Genomic DNA, 15,969 nt, shown 5'->3' on the forward strand with positions numbered 1-15,969 from the left:
GCGCGAGGCCCCTTGGGGCGCGAGGCCCCTTGGGGCGCGAGGCCCCTTGGGGCGCGAGACTTCAGCCCATAACCAATCTAACTCATCATAACCAATCGGCCAGTGGTACCAGTTGTTGTCAGGTAAAAAACAAAATCAAATGGGCCGATGGGCCTGCCCGGGCCAAAAAAAATAAAAAAATCGGCCAGCCCAAAATCGGGCCGGCCGATGGTGATTTTGGGCCGGCCCGGGCCAAAAAACAAAATGGCCCGGGCCGGCCCAAAATCACCATCGGCCCACCGGGCAAATGCCCGGTATGCCCGATGGCCAGTCCACCCCTGGTGAGCAGGTGTGTATGTCTGTGTAACTGTGTGTGCAAAGTGAAAACGAGGTTTTACCTGAACTGCAACTACAGTGGAGGAGGAAGGGCACAACCGAGAGACCAGAAGCAGACAAGGAAGAAACCCGAACACAGGCCACCAGCAGCCGCACGGTGGAACAGAAGAGGGAGATAGGGAAGCCCCAGGCGGAGCCCCCATGACCACAGGAGGATGCAGCCAGGACCCCTACGGTGATGGACCAGGACCCAGCCGAGCCCCAGCCACCCGGCATGGGCCGATCACGAGGTCAAGAGGTCAACGCCCTCCAGGCCAACAACCCCCACCCGGCCAGAGACGGGGCCACCCGACTGTCGACGCCGGCAGACAGGCAGACAGGCTGTGTTAGGTAGACAGGCAGGTATTGCACATCTTGTTATTGCTAGACAACGGACACCCATTCACAGATACACTATACACAAAGGGCCTGATTTACTAAAGGTTTGCGTGCGTAAAAACGTGTGCAAACTTGACATCACCCACAAACCAATGTGCAAGCTGATCTACTAACAGCGTGCAAAGAGGACTGTGCCTCTTAAATGAGCAAAATAGCACACGCTGTTCATTTAGTACTTTTGCCCTGATGGATAATCAATATGGGGCGTACCCGCCAGAAATCGCTAAATACTGGGAGGGGAAAATGCAAATATGTCCATTTACCACCCGCAATGAGATTTACCAAGCCTGAAAGTTTTTGCGGGGATTGTGATTGCGTCTGTATTTAATACATTCGAAAGGAAGGTGCTAATCTGCCCAGCATTACGCAGGGATGCTTGTTGGTGCCTGATTTGAGAACTGGGGTGGGGATGGCTCAACTTGTGGTGAGGATTCTCCACATGCAAAAGGAGAAATATTTTATTTGAATGTTAAATCGAGTATTATTCAGCAAAAGGTTGCCACAGGAGGCACATTCATTTTTTTATTTGTGATAATAAATAAATCACGTGTTTTCATGGAGAAAAAAGTGTTTCTTATTGTGCGCCTATACTTGTTCTGCAGTCTTCATACCCCGGTGTTGTGCCGTATTCAGCACCCCTGCCGTGAAAAGCACCCCCTCGTCTATAAAAATTATATTCTCATTCCGTGTCACGTTCTGTTTAGCGTCCAGTTTTGTGTTAATGATTCATGTTTAAATGCGCTCATGGATTCCATAGTCATACTTTCCCACAATCACAGTCACAGATAACAAAAATCGGGTAAATGGTTATTGATGTCATTAATTAATAGCCTGCTTACTGTGTTGTCTTCCATAATATTTGTAAATATATATAATATAAACTCCTAAGTATGTGTTTGTGTGAGTGTGTATATATAAATATATTGAAGTGTCAGTGTGTTGTTTTTTTTCTTGGTCTACTTATCATTGAATATACGAGGGGCTGCTTTTCACGGCAGGGGTGCTGAATACGCCACAACAATTTGCCTCTTCCACTAATATCTCTAACTCCAACTCGTCAAATTTCATTTTGCGCTCGCAAACCGTAAGACGCGCAACACCTCATTTAAATACTGCGGTTTGCACCTGTTATCAATTGCGCACGCAATCTTAGTTGATCACCCGCAAAACACACAACACGTGCAAACTTTTTCAGTGCACACGCAATTTAGTACTCTTTATTTAGGATCTTAGTAAATCGAGCCCAAAGACATGGACAATCATTCTCTCACCACTCCCATCTCCCCCTGGAGGCCCGGCACGACCCAGCAGCCCTCCCCCCCAGGCAGCATGGCGGGCCCATACCCGCGTCCGGCCATCAGCCCGTCCCATGGTCCCCCCGCCACAGGCCGAATGCGGGAAACATGGGTGGAGGAAGACCTCACTCCCGCCCCTGGTGATGAGGGTGTGTGGGTGTCACTAATGCAGTTAAAACGGGGAGGGGGAGGTCAGGGCAGCATGTGGCTATGCCAGTAACCACCTTTAGCAGTGTCCCCCCCTCCAGTGTGCAAAAAGACGTCTAAACAACGTCTTTTTAAGGTCATAGTTGGACGTCCCAGCAGGGTACAAGAATGTAACGCCAGATGACGTCTTTCTTTTACGTAATTTTGTCGGGTATCAACGTCACCAGGACCTACAGACAAGGGCCAATTCTAGTCCAAAACAGGTCATTAGGGACGTCTTTTTCGACATTGGAATGGACCTCTCCCCCTCCTTACCTCAGTAGTGCAGCCATTAAAGGACTACTCTAACAGAACCATAATTTGCCCATTATCTACTCTTCCTCATGACTATGGATACCCTAAAACACTTTTTGAATTTCCAAAACACAATTTCAGATTCAGGGGACAGCAGCTGTTTGGATATGGCAACTAGCTACAATGTAGTTTCCATAACACCATTGTATGAAAATCAGCTGCTGTTCCCTGAATCTGAAATTGTGTTTGGAAATTTCAAAGTGTTTCAGGGCATTCATAGACATGAGGGTGAGTAGATAATGGGCAAATTATGGTTCTACGTTGGAGGAGTCCTTTTAATGTATTCTACCCAAAACTCCATTTGCTAAACGAGATCACCATAGACAAACAGGTCACCTCTTACCCATAGGCTGGTTAAATTAAGATTGACGATTTTCAAAGCAAAGAGTTAAACACAGTTTAACACCCAGCAATGGTGGCATTTTAAGAGAGTTCTTGAAAAGTAAGACTTGAACCGTAAACAAAGCCGATCTTCAGACAAATGCGACAATCTCACCCATTCCAGACTGAAGTTCCTTGATGCTCCATGTATGCAAACAATGCAAAATAGCATTTCATGACAATTATATTGACTGCATTTTCAAATGAAATCACAATTCAGTAGAATCAAAATTCACTGTTTTTTAATACAGAGAGCAATAAAATAGGAACATTTGTTTCCATTTTTAAAACAGAGCATACAATACAAAGTAAAATTAAAATAGTAACTGTCACAACCTGGCTCTTACAGCCATTACAAGGAGGGAGACACACCACGATAAGGAATAACAAAATAAGTTTATTAATAAGAAATGACTTAACTTAAATATGTCCAACAAAAAAAGAAAAAAATATGTCCAGAAAAGGAAACTAAGGCTGCCACATCACCGACCAGGTGCCTGCAAGTGAAGGAAGAGAGAGAGTATGAATAACCGGCTTGGATTTATACACTGGTAGACACCGGGCCCAGGTGTCACCAGTTGGCACTGATTACCACACTGCTGTTATAGAGTAGAGCAATACTACAGCACTACTGAACATTCAGTAGAATTTTTTTTCCAAAGCATTACAATAATAAATATATTCACAACTTTCCCATTTTAAATGGAGAACACAAATAAAAAAAAAAAAAATGGTAAAAATCAGTAAAATCAAGATGTTCCGTAACATTTATCATTCCAACACAATAAAAACACAAAAAAGGAACACTACAACCCTGTAACCCTGAGTTCACACTGAAAGAGTCACGGGCGTCCCGACGCCAGCATCTCGCCGCTTGGTGCAGTCACACTGAAAGCGTCAGTGCATGCAGCGGGGCGGGGGTGGGCGGGGTTTCAAGCTGCGCTGCAGAACTGAAGGGAACAGTGGGAACAGTCTACACATATAGCGTAGCCTACATATCTTCAGTTTCCTATTTCACCATAGATCACACTTTGGGACGCCTTCTTTATGTTTTAGCGTTATTTCCGCGTAGATAAGAGTGAGTTTGATGCTCCTTTAACAAGTTTGGTCCGTGGATTCAACATCAACCGCCAGATCCCACTCCCGGTGAACCATAAATCCGCCTAGGCTTATTTATGGTTCCGCGTCACACCAACGCAGATCCTACGGCGTAGGGTACGCGGCGACGCACACCGCACCGCGTCCCTACGCCGTCGATTTAACGCGGAACCATAAATCAGGCGAAGCTGCAGTCTGTGCGGTGATCACTGACACACCGGGTCCCAGCGGATTTGGTCATGATGTTTAACCTGTGTTTTGTGATTAATAAGCACGGGTTTTAATTATCTTTCGTTGGATCAATGTAGCAATTAAAATCGTTGGGACGATCCAGTTCCTCAACCATCAGTTATGTGTTTCACATGAGCAGTTCAGGTAAAAACGGCAGTCAAACCAGCAAAAATGTCATTTTGCTGGATGAAATATATTAATTCCTGATAAAATAAGTTTGTTAGTGCACAGCTCTGCTCCTGTACGCATGTGAATGAGTGTACGTTTGTGTGAACATGAAAGTACAATCTGCATTGAGAGTTCTCGCTTCGGGAATCCCGGTCTGTGATTGGACGACGCCTCGGCGTCGCCGCTGCTCATTTGCATAAAGTTCAGATTTTTCAACTTTCAAATTGACGCGCAGCGCCCTCCGCCCGACGCTCCTGCCGCTCCCGCCGGTCCCGCCGCCTCTCGACGCCCGTTTTTCATAGACAATGAATGGCAGCCAGACGCCTATGACGCCCGTGACGCTTTCAGTGTGAACGGGGGGTAACAGCTAAGGACTCAATAGAAATGGTCCTCAAATACAAAAGCTCTCTGTGTATATATACATAGCATGCAGGACAGGCGAGGATGACTCCTTTCCAAGCTGTATGGCAATGGGCTGCCCGATGTACTGTAAACATACACCTGTGTGTCTGTGTGTGTGTGTGTGTGTGAGAGAGAGCAGTCCTCAGTGCAGAATTTGCTGTCAGAATCTAGGATTACCTCGCCTCACTGCTGACGTCTCTGTGGCGCATGTTTCAGATGGTCAGCGGTGGTTTGCTGGATGAGGTCTTCTGTTGCCGCCTTGTCGAACCTCATAACTCCTTCTGCAAGAGTAGAAGACAGTGACATTAAGAAAACTGCCATCAAATGAAAGGCTCGACATTATAGCTAAAAAGTCCTTAGAGCAGGAAAGTGTAGAAAGAGTCGCAGTCAGCATGGGAGAATGAATCAAAGGGTAGACACCATTTCTCTTTACAACCGAATGTTAGGTCAGTTCATTCAGCTCTTCTTCAAGTTCTGCAGAATGAGGTTGGGTCATTGTGGGCTAAATCATTATTAACACATAGTGGGAAAACATCCGACTGGGTTACGGTATGTGGATGTGGGGATCCTTTTGAATAAATTTGGGATCCTTTCTTTTTGTTTACTTTCTTGTTTTGGCCCTAAGGAGAACCATCAGCTATAGTGGCTAAGGAAGTGATTGGTTTCTTGCATGAAACTGGACTGTACGGTCGGATCAAAAGATGCTTCAACGAAAGAGCCGTACTCTTGAAGGGTTTTGACCGTAGGAGGGCAGTAATACGCCTAGGTGCATCGACACTGCCTGGTGTAAGACATTCCACAAACAAACAAGCATTCCAGACAAAGAGGACACACTACAGACAGATTTGCTGCATTATTAGATAGATATGGACTTACCTTGTATTGCCTTCAAGACCTTCGTGCCCTTTAACGCTCTTTTGTCCTTCTGGCCCTTGCCCATCATATTAAATTGGGCCATTAGAGTGTTCGTGAACAGCCTTCAGCAAAAAAACAAAACGGTTACGAACACAAGTCATTCCACCGTTTGGCTAACAGACTTAGACGGCATATTTTGAACATGCAATTTAACAATCTGCCGATCTACTCACTAACCATTACACTGAGGCTAACAATGACTTATATTTAAGCAATAGAACATAAGTGAGTGCAATATTGTGGCTGAAGGACGAGTACCGCAGACAATCACAGCCGTGCTGATATCACACGGTATTGCACGACCTCGTGTTCTTTTGCTTTTATGCAATAGATTAATGATACAACTTTAGTAAAAATATCACTATTAGCCCTCATTTCAAAGAGAAAATAGTTCCCGTGTGTATATCGTGGATGGCCGGAACTACTGGTGGCATAATGCCAATTATATCCTTCAAGTTCCGTCTAGTATAGTTTACTCTGCTAATAACAATTTGAAATACATAGCTGACAATACTGCTGTGTAGCTGGCAGTTGTAGCCCAATGGTTAGGAAGCAGGTATATAGATCAGTTCAGTGTGCAAAATGTTTACCAGCCATCAGCATAAACACACCTGTCAAGGACTTTTCGGACGCATCCCTTCGCGCCCCTTCCTCCCACTCTGGCCAGACGCTGCACCTGTTGGAATATGCATCATAAGTGCTCACCAATACCTTTTCACCTCAACCCTATTGACTAGACACATTTGCAGATTTGCAAAACCCACCATGCGTTCAAAGTTACTGGGGTCCATGAGCTGCACTTCCTCCTCGTCAAACTGCTCCATGGTCTCCATCCTGACGATGTTACCGACGTGTGCAGATGTTTGTGGAGAATCCTTGTCCCGAATCTCAAGGAGCAGTGTTAAAACCATTTTCTGAAACACTGAAACAATCCCAAGATTATTACGATTAGAAACAATCGCAAGATTATTGAGATTTGAATACGACTCAAAAAGGAAAGATAATTAAATGTTAACCCATTGATGCCTGGTGCAGGCCATGGAAAAACGAAAAGACTGGTGAAGACAATCAAGGAGGTGACCCAGTCCTCCTGCCGGCATGTGCGAGGGGGTCTTCACCAGTCTTTTCGTTTTTCCAGTTGTATGGCGGCCATTTTGAGGCTTAGGCATCAATGGGTTAACTACACACAAATGTGTTTCCAGTTGTCAATGGGTTAAAGGAATATTTCACCACTTTTTAATGTTTGTATGATTTCAATATGCCCCACTCAAAAAATAGTAATAATAGTAAAAAAAAATAGTAAAATGGATTCATTTGGTGCTCTGTAGTTCCACAGGGAGCTCTCTAAACATGTACCTCAGTGACATCACTAGCATGCATATGAATGGCAGTGATGTCACTGAGGTACATGTTTAGAGAGCTTCCTGTAGAACTAGAGAGCACCAAGTAAATAAATTTGACTATTTTTGTCTGGAGTGGGGCATATTGAAAACATATAGGCAAACATATACAGACAGTTTAAACAGACAGTTTGTGTAGGGAGAGATGGATCAATGGCCAGGGAGGTTTAATCAATAAAACAAGACTTACCCTCCTCAGGCAATGGGAACGTCCAGGTTTTAACATCTGAAAACGCAGAAATGCGGAGTTAGAAATTGACCATCGACAAACTCAACAGACTTGGGCTACAAACGAGTAATTTTAATCAGACAATCAGGCGTGCATTAGTACAAAATACTTGATTGCACAGCGCTTTTATTAAATTAAACTCTCAGAAAAGTCTGGGAACCCTATCTGGAAATGATGAGTGGAGAGGTTAGCCATAATAATTGAAATCTTTGTTTCATATCCCTGAGGTATGTGTATTATCAAATAATGTGTGGTAGATGAATGTGAAGTGCAATGTTGTAGGAGGAAATGCGGTGTTGCATATGGTGTCAAGAGGAATGTGCATTTTCTTTGTTTTCTGGGTTTTTTTTTTTTTGTTTTTGTTTTTTTCTTTGTCTTTTCTTTTCTCGTGTTCACAGCTTGGTTTTGTATTGCTGTAAACGGCCATATTATGGACATGTGAAGTGCTTGATCAAGTGATGGAAAATCAATAAAAAAGTTTAATCATAAAAAAAATAAAAAAAATTTAAACTCACCATATCTGGCGTAGCGAGACGTGGATTGATTCCTGTCGGCGGGAGACCTGGACGGGCGCCTGGCGTGGGGAGACCTGGACGGGCGTCTGGCGTGGGGAGACCTGGACGGGCGTCTGGCGTGGGGAGACCTGGACGGGCGTCTGGCGTGGGGAGACCTGGACGGGCGTCTGGCGTGGGGAGACCTGGACGGGCGTCTGGTGGAGTGAGACGTGGACGGGCGTCTGGTGGAGTGAGACGAGGACTGGTGCCTGGCGTGGTTAGACGTGGCCGAGCTGGAGGGAGTGGTGTTGAGAGACCTGGACAGGCGTCTGGTGTAGCGAGATCTAGACCTGGACCTATAACGACATTACTTTTTCTGAGAGGGATGCATCCATTGTTGGACCAAGTGTCATTGGACTCACTTAATATTGCATTCAGTGCTCTAAATTAACGCCAAGCGGCCAAATGCTGGTAAAATTCCAGTTTGCCGGTGTTAAAGAGCAACTTACTAGCCACTTTGACCCATTACTGAATGTGTGTTTGGCTAGTAGGATCTACTAGCCATTTTGACTGGTGATGAAAAAAGTTAATTTAGAGCCCTGATCGCAGTGTATTAGGAAAGTTACTCAACTGTATTAAAAAGGTACAAACATGTCATTAAGCATACCTGAAAACACGCCTTGGAGAAACCTTGGCTGGAGGCTCCGGGAAGCTTGGCAGGGTTACACCTATTAGTAATACGTAATTATTAACAAATACCCATGCAAAACAGAAACATCATAAAAAATGTATTATGCTTCATTCCAGAACCATTTTATAAAATCATCATAGATGATAATACCTCTGTTGCTGCTGCTCGTCACTTCAGGGTCAGCAATCATTGATTCCGATTCAGAGTCAGTGCCGTCAAAATCAGTCACAAAGTCGATACTATCCTGATCGCTACTGTCTGAACGTTCCTCTAGGCTTCTTTGGAGTCTTCGCCATTTCCTCACTCTGTGGGCCATCTCTAAATGTAGACCTGCACCAATTAGCTTAACCGTGTTTGTAATTTTATCTCATCCGATCCAATAGGATTCTGTCTGGGGAAACGCTGCCAATGGCAGCCAGTGCAGTATCTGTAGACAACATGAAAAAAAATGATATTTATTAAGGTTCAAAAACCATTCCTAAAATACACTGATAGATAAAATAAAAAGTGAATACACAGATAAAAAAAACAAATAAAAAACGTTCAAAAATCTTAACTCACCTGATCCAATTGGATTCTGTCCGATGGTGCAATATCTGTAAACAACATGAGCAAAAAAATGGTTAATGTTCAAAAACCATTCATTCCTAAAATACACAATGATAGATAAAATAAAAAGTGAATACACAGATAAAAAAAAACAAATAAAAAACGTTCAAAAATCTTAACTCACCTGATCCAATTGGATTCTGTCCGATGGTGCAATATCTGTAAACAACATGAGCAAAAAAATGGTTAATGTTCAAAAACCATTCCTAAAATACACAATAATAGATGAAATAAAAATTGAATATACAGATCTGCTCTTTCTGTTGATGTTTTTGGTGTTTTAACAAAGTATTACCAAAGGGTTCAAGTCGTAAAACCTCAGTCGAGAAAACATTTAAAGAAATAGCCAAATAGAATGACTGTGGAAACCCTTGGGTGCATGACTAATAGAATAAAACCAATTATTAATTATACTATTTCACAATACATCCTACATGTAGCTGTTAAAAGCTACAAGACAATTTGTCAACCACTTGAACCTACGAACAAACACGTGCATTCTCGCTAAGCAATGTTTGTTTCGCGTTAACACACACATACACACGACGGGCTGGGTATGTTGGTTACTCTGAACACCGAAATAAATATTACTACTTACCAATATAACTACTATATGGAGGAAATAATGATCTCGGCTGTGAGTTTGGTACTGACCAGTATGTTTACATGCAGCAAAGAGTTCAGATTGTGACACGCAGAAACAAAACATGAAAAGTTTTACTTACCGAATCAGGGCAGATGATAAACAGGGCTGAACACAATGAGGCAAAAAAAAAAAACAGGTAGTGGTGGTGGTTAGAAATTCCGCTCGATATCCGCTCCGCAGGAAGACGAATGAAAGTGAGATGGAATTAGCTTAGCTTTAGCCGAGGTGACATAAGGTGAGATGAGACCCCGCCCACCACGACGTGCTGACGCCGTGACGTCATGACGTCATGACGCTATGACTCGTCCGCGCTGCTGCGACGTCGTCACACGGCGGCCATCTTACCACAGGAGAGCTCGCTCACTCATAACATTGTGTTTAATGGTGCCTGTACTGCAAAACAACCTTAACTTGCTCAATTCTCAACAGATTTTCAAACAGTTTGGTTTGTTATGAACATCAGAGATGTAGTTATGGCACTGCATACTTGTGAATAATTATAAACATTGAAAAACGTACTTTTATATGAAAATAACCAGAAACAGATAGCTATGACATGGTATTTATATTAAATCAATATTTCTATAGTATTCTTAGTAATATTTATATTTACATTATAACATATATACTTATATATATTATTACTATATATATATATGTATATATATATATATATATATATATATATATATATATATATATATATATATATATATATATATATATATATATATATATAATTACATTATAACATGTATTTATATTACATTATAACATGTTTATATATTATTACATTATGATGTATTTATATCATGACATTATAACATGTGTGTATATATATATATTATACCATGTTTGTATTTATATGACATTATAACATTATGATGTATTTATATCATGATATTATAACATATATATATATATATATATATATATATATATATATATATATATATATATATATATATATATATATATATATATATATATATATATATATATATATATATATATATATATATATATATATATATATATATATATATATATATATATATACATATATATATATATATATATATATATATATATATATATATATATATATATATATATATATATATATATATATATATATATACAAATTAACAAACAAATTAACTAGAAAATATTGAGCCCTCTCCCATTAAAGTGGCATAAGTCTTTACAGAGCTCAAAACTTTTAAGTTCAGTCAACTGCTTACCGACTTTTGAGTGTTACAAACTTATTATGAGCCAGTACAACTGTTAGGGAAAACAGTGAACCAGATATATTTGTTAATATACTGACTTTTTTTTTTTCTATTTCAAGCCCACAACACTTTCTTTAAAAAAAAAAGTTGGAGTTTTGATATTTCCAATGTAGCCATCCCTTTTGCACTTAAAAAGCATTCAGAGAAGGAGAGGACAAATAATGTAGCATTTCAGTTGTTGATAGGCTCAGTTTGTCCTGGTGTTTGCTCAGAGTGGATGGGCACTGAAAGGTTTTTTTTAGCTAAAGATGGATCATGGATGGACTTTATTGAAATCCTATCCCGATAAATAAAGTGCACATCAGTACACACATGCAACTTTTGAATTATATATGCACCTGTGTGAGTACAGTTACAGTGCAGGTCATGTGATAGATCATAAGCTTACATTTTGTCACCATCTTAAAAAAATTGCCTAAAATATTTTTCTCAAGTTTTTCAAACAACAGAAAAAACTAAACTAAATGTTAAATTGTTATGGGCTTTTGAAAAAAATGAGAAAAATATGACTTAGCCATTATTTTAAGAGGATGATGGATGTGAAAGTGACTCTGTATTGCCATTTTTTTTTTATAAAGATTTCCCACCAGATTGTGGGAGGGATATAAAAAGATGGGAAAAATGGAAGGATGGAAGTATTCCCAGTTATTTTGCTTTACTACTGTTGTATAATGTGAAACTATTTCCAATAAAAAAATCATTAAAAAAAAAAAAAAAAGATTTCCCACAGTAATCCCTGGGCTGTGCGCTTATATCCACTGTTGCTGATTAATGATATTTCATGGAGCTTTATCTGGACTGGAGAATCCAGTGTGTATCTAAAGGGTTGCACCTTTAGATACAATACCCCAATATTCTTTGAAATTCTTTAAAACATTATGAACTGTAAAAAGAGAAACGTGCAGATTTCTTCTAAAATTTCTTGGATCTTTTTTTCCTTTTAACATTTAAATTAATTTCTCATTTTTCGCTTAACTTTTTAATAGTACTAAATTGCTCCTGTAACATTTTTGTTTAGCGTTGTAGTCTTGAAATACATAATTTGACAGTTCTGTTTAAAAGTTTAAGGCGCCCCTACTCTTTATTCTGTTTTTATCCTTTTTTAAAAAGGAAAACAAAAAAACGACATTTATTTTTCAGTCTCTTTAAAATAGAAACAGAAACTACAGGTATCTGTCTCTCTTTAACTTAAATAGTACGGAGTCCTAGTTCATGCTTGTGAACATTTGTTTGGTGCATTCTTCGAAAGAGCTAAATCTGTGCTTGCTTCTGAAGGAAGTTACATTAAATACCCCGCCCCATAAGACCTAAACCGATAACCATTGCAGACTAAACAAAACGTATCCCAACACCAAGCGGAAAAAGGAGATATTGCTGTTGCAACAGAAAGCCTTCAGAGCGCCGAGCTGCCAAGTTTCATAAAAGCGTCCATCAGCTGAGAGCTCAGCTGCGGTTCCAAAGATTGCAAAGGTAAAAGAGTCACCACTCTGTAACGAAAACGTACAGCTATAGAAGTAGAGGGAGAGCTAACAAACAAAATAAAATAAACTTTACTTTCTTCAGCCCCAGTCTGAATTTGGTCTTGTTTTTGTGTTTTTATTACCACAAATTATAGTGAAAACTGAAACGTTGCTATCACTGTGTGGCAGAAGCTCACACAGCGAGGCGCATTGAGCTGCCATGTTTGCTGCATAAACAATCTTCGTTTTTTGGCCTGAGTAGTGACGTGATTTGTAAACGACCAGCGTCAATCATCTAAATACTTAATTGGCCAGTGTTCATGTCATGGGTGATGGATGATATAATCAAAATTTCCCAAAAAAGTAGGACTTTAGCTTTTGTGTAGATTTTTTACATGTGGTGTGGAGTTTAAGTTGTGTGAGTACCAAGTTCAGTGCTCATATCTGACCATTTCTGCTTCTGTTATATAGCCTAATTTATTTATTTTATTTAATCTTTATTTTTTGCAAAGAAAAATAAAGTCACGCATAAGAATCGTTTGTTTTTTCATTATAATTTCCCATATTCTCCCATTTTTTTAATTACATTTTTTTTCTCAATTGAAGTTGTAGTGGCATAGTCACTTTCATATTGCCTCTCTTAAAGGGATTTTTCTTAAAGCATCATTCACCAGGACCCTTGACTCCTGACTGGGAGTTGCACAGATGACAAATTGGTTGGGACTCTGAAAGTGAAACAATGCCATGTTCCTCCACTCCAGAAAAGTGATTAAATTAAAAGCATGTATACTTGCATTCTTTTATTATAAGATGTAGTTAACCCATAAAAGTATGAAAGAAAAGTTTTATTCTGTATTTTACAAGGATACTTTAAAATAGCTTGGACTAATTTATTTGCATGCATAGCAATGATTATAAATCATTGCATTATAGAAGTGTTTCAAACAAACTGGCTATCCTTAGTTAGTATCACAGTTGTTTGAAGTATTTTTTATCACCCATTCAGCACATTAAAAGGGAGGAAACCCTGCCACTGTGTAGGTTGGTGTTATTGTGTGCACCAGACTGAATATTGGCCACAGTAAGCAGATTAGAGAGTTGTCTTAAGACTTCAGAAAGAAAAGATACATAATCACAATGAAGGTAAAAGATTATATGACCATTTCCAAGCAGTTTAATGTTCCTTTGAGTACATTTTCAAATTTTATTAAGAAGTGTAATTTCCATTGCACTGTAGTTACTCTCCCAGGATGTGACTGTAGAAGGTCATGCACCCACATGTTGAGAAGGATTGTACAAATGGTAGACAAAGGTATTGAGACATATCGCGTCAGGAAACTCAGGCTAGTCATGTGTCCTTCAACATGATACTGAGTCAAAATGTACCAATAGAGTGTATATAAAAATAAACAAATAAATTAAAAATTGTACATACTGAAATCTGACTATTCTTGAACCACCCTAGCCCTGATCCCAATCCTGTTGAAAACCTAAACCTAATCTAAATCTGTGGTCCTACCTATGAAATTCACTGGTAGCACCAGAGGTTGAATGTTGGCAGTAATTGCTCCAAAGGCAGAGTTACCCAATTCTGGTCCTTGAGGGCTGCTGTCATGCATTTGAGATGTTTCCCTGCTTTAACAGATCTCATTCAGAAGAATAAATCTGTTGCACTGCAAAACACATCCTCTGGAAATAGTCAAATACTCCATAAATCTAGTCAAAATTGTTTACTTTCAGGCAAAAATAGCCCAGCCAATGGGGTAAGAATAATGGTCTTGACTATAATTCTTAAAACTACCGGTAGCAAAATAGTCTTCTAATTGTCAGGCACGGATTAAAAGTGTGCCACAATTTTTTTTCCCCCTTCTAATGGACACAATCTTATTTGTGGGAAAAGCTCGTGGAGTCACCACTACTAGGAATTAAAGGAATATATGGCTCATTATGACTCTTAGTCAACCTGGCAACAGTCCTGAAAAGAAACCTTGGTTATTCTTATTTTCTTCAGTTAATTTTGAATAATTCTCAGTTCTAACTTGAACAGCTCTTTTTTGCATTGCAAAGCTATTGCCAGACTGAAAATTCAATTCAATTCAATTCAATTCAATTTTATTTATATAGCGTCTAATACAACAGATGTTGTCTCTAGACGCTTTCCAGAGATCCAGAACATGAACATAAACATAAACATAAACCTCCGAGCAATTATTACATAAACAATGGCAGGTAAAAACTCCCATAGTGGGAGAAAAGCCTTAAGCCAAACAGTGGCAAGAAAAATTCCCCTTTAGGAGGGAAGAAACCTTGAGCAGGACCAGGCTCATAAGGCCAGACTGGGGGAGTCGGGGACGTCAGGCGTAGGCAGGTGGAAGCAGCAACGGGATGACCGGGGATGGGGGGGGGGGCCGGGACCGCAGGCCAGAACGCAACTCCCGAGGCTCCGGCCTGCAAACATGCACAAAAGAAAAAAGGGGGGCCAGCACAAGAAACTACAGGAGCGATGGACAAAAACAATAGCTATGAGATATTTATAATAAATAAAAATGGAAATGTAGAAGAGAGGAAGGGAAAAGGAGAGGAGAAGAAGGGTGAGAGGCACCGCCCAGCGGATCATGTCGGTGCCCCCCTGCAGCATAGGCCTATAGCAGCATATCTACCGCAAAGCTATATTTGAGACTAACTATTATAGTCTTGTTCTATAGCTGCAACTATGACTACTGACTCTAACACACTAGAGTTTACACAACCTAGAGATTTACCAAAACCAGCTACAGGTTTACTAAACACTAACTATAGGCTTTACCAAACAGAAAGGTTTTAAGTTTAGTTTTAAAGGTGGAGGTGGTGTCAGCCTCCTTAACCCAGATTGGAAGTTGGTTCCATAGTAACGGTACCTGATAGCAGAACGCCCGCCCTCCAAATCTACATTTAGATACTCTAGGAACTACGAGTAAACCTGCACTCTGAGAGCGGAGAGCTCTGCCAGGAACATAAGGCACTATCAGGTCTTGTAAATACTGCAGAGCTAAGCCGTTTTGGGCTTTATATGCAAGTCATAAAATTTTAAATTGGATTCTGAATTTTACAGCTAGCCAATGGAGCGACACTAACACTGGAGAGACGTGGTCTCTCCTGCTGATTCCTGACAGCACTCGTGCTGCTGCATGTTTGATCAGCTGGAGCCTATTCAGCAAATTACTTGGACATCCTGCTAATAACACATTACAGTAATCTAGTCTAGAAGACACAAACGCATGAACTAGTTTTTCTGCATCACTCTGCGAGAGGATTTTCCTAATTTTTGCAATATTACGGAAATGGAAAAACGCTATTTTACAAACCTGATTAACACATGGTTTAAATGACAAATCCTGATCGAAAACAACACCAAGGTTTCTCAC

At 40.2% G+C, this 15,969-nt stretch overlaps 1 protein-coding gene across 1 annotated transcript; it reads right to left on the reverse strand.

The window, feature by feature from the left end:
* Positions 1-3,306: 3,306 nt before the first annotated feature.
* Positions 3,307-10,061, reverse strand: LOC133456352 (pre-mRNA-splicing factor CWC22 homolog). The gene is made up of 12 exons (XM_061734831.1): positions 9,893-10,061; positions 9,292-9,326; positions 9,120-9,154; positions 8,709-8,985; positions 8,535-8,595; positions 7,889-8,223; positions 7,335-7,370; positions 6,509-6,666; positions 6,356-6,420; positions 5,706-5,806; positions 5,007-5,110; positions 3,307-3,427 (listed from the first exon to the last, which is right to left on the reverse strand). Exons 4-11 carry the CDS (start codon positions 8,872-8,874, stop codon positions 5,013-5,015), a joined length of 1,020 nt encoding a protein of 339 aa, XP_061590815.1. The 5' UTR covers positions 8,875-8,985; positions 9,120-9,154; positions 9,292-9,326; positions 9,893-10,061; the 3' UTR covers positions 3,307-3,427; positions 5,007-5,012.
* Positions 10,062-15,969: the final 5,908 nt, after the last annotated feature.

This window comes from Cololabis saira, chromosome 12 (genome assembly GCF_033807715.1).
Source record: "Cololabis saira isolate AMF1-May2022 chromosome 12, fColSai1.1, whole genome shotgun sequence".
NCBI classification, from domain to species: domain Eukaryota; kingdom Metazoa; phylum Chordata; class Actinopteri; order Beloniformes; family Belonidae; genus Cololabis; species Cololabis saira.

Coding starts and splice junctions, on each gene's coding strand:
- LOC133456352 (XM_061734831.1), bottom strand. CDS start 8,874: ATGGCCCACAGAGTGAGGAAATGGCGAAGACTCCAAAGAAGCCTAGAG. Junction 6,667..7,334: donor GTTCCCATTGCCTGAGGAGG/GTAAGTCTTGTT, acceptor GGATTGTTTCAG/TGTTTCAGAAAATGGTTTTA. Junction 6,421..6,508: donor CCAGTAACTTTGAACGCATG/GTGGGTTTTGCA, acceptor ATATTCCAACAG/GTGCAGCGTCTGGCCAGAGT.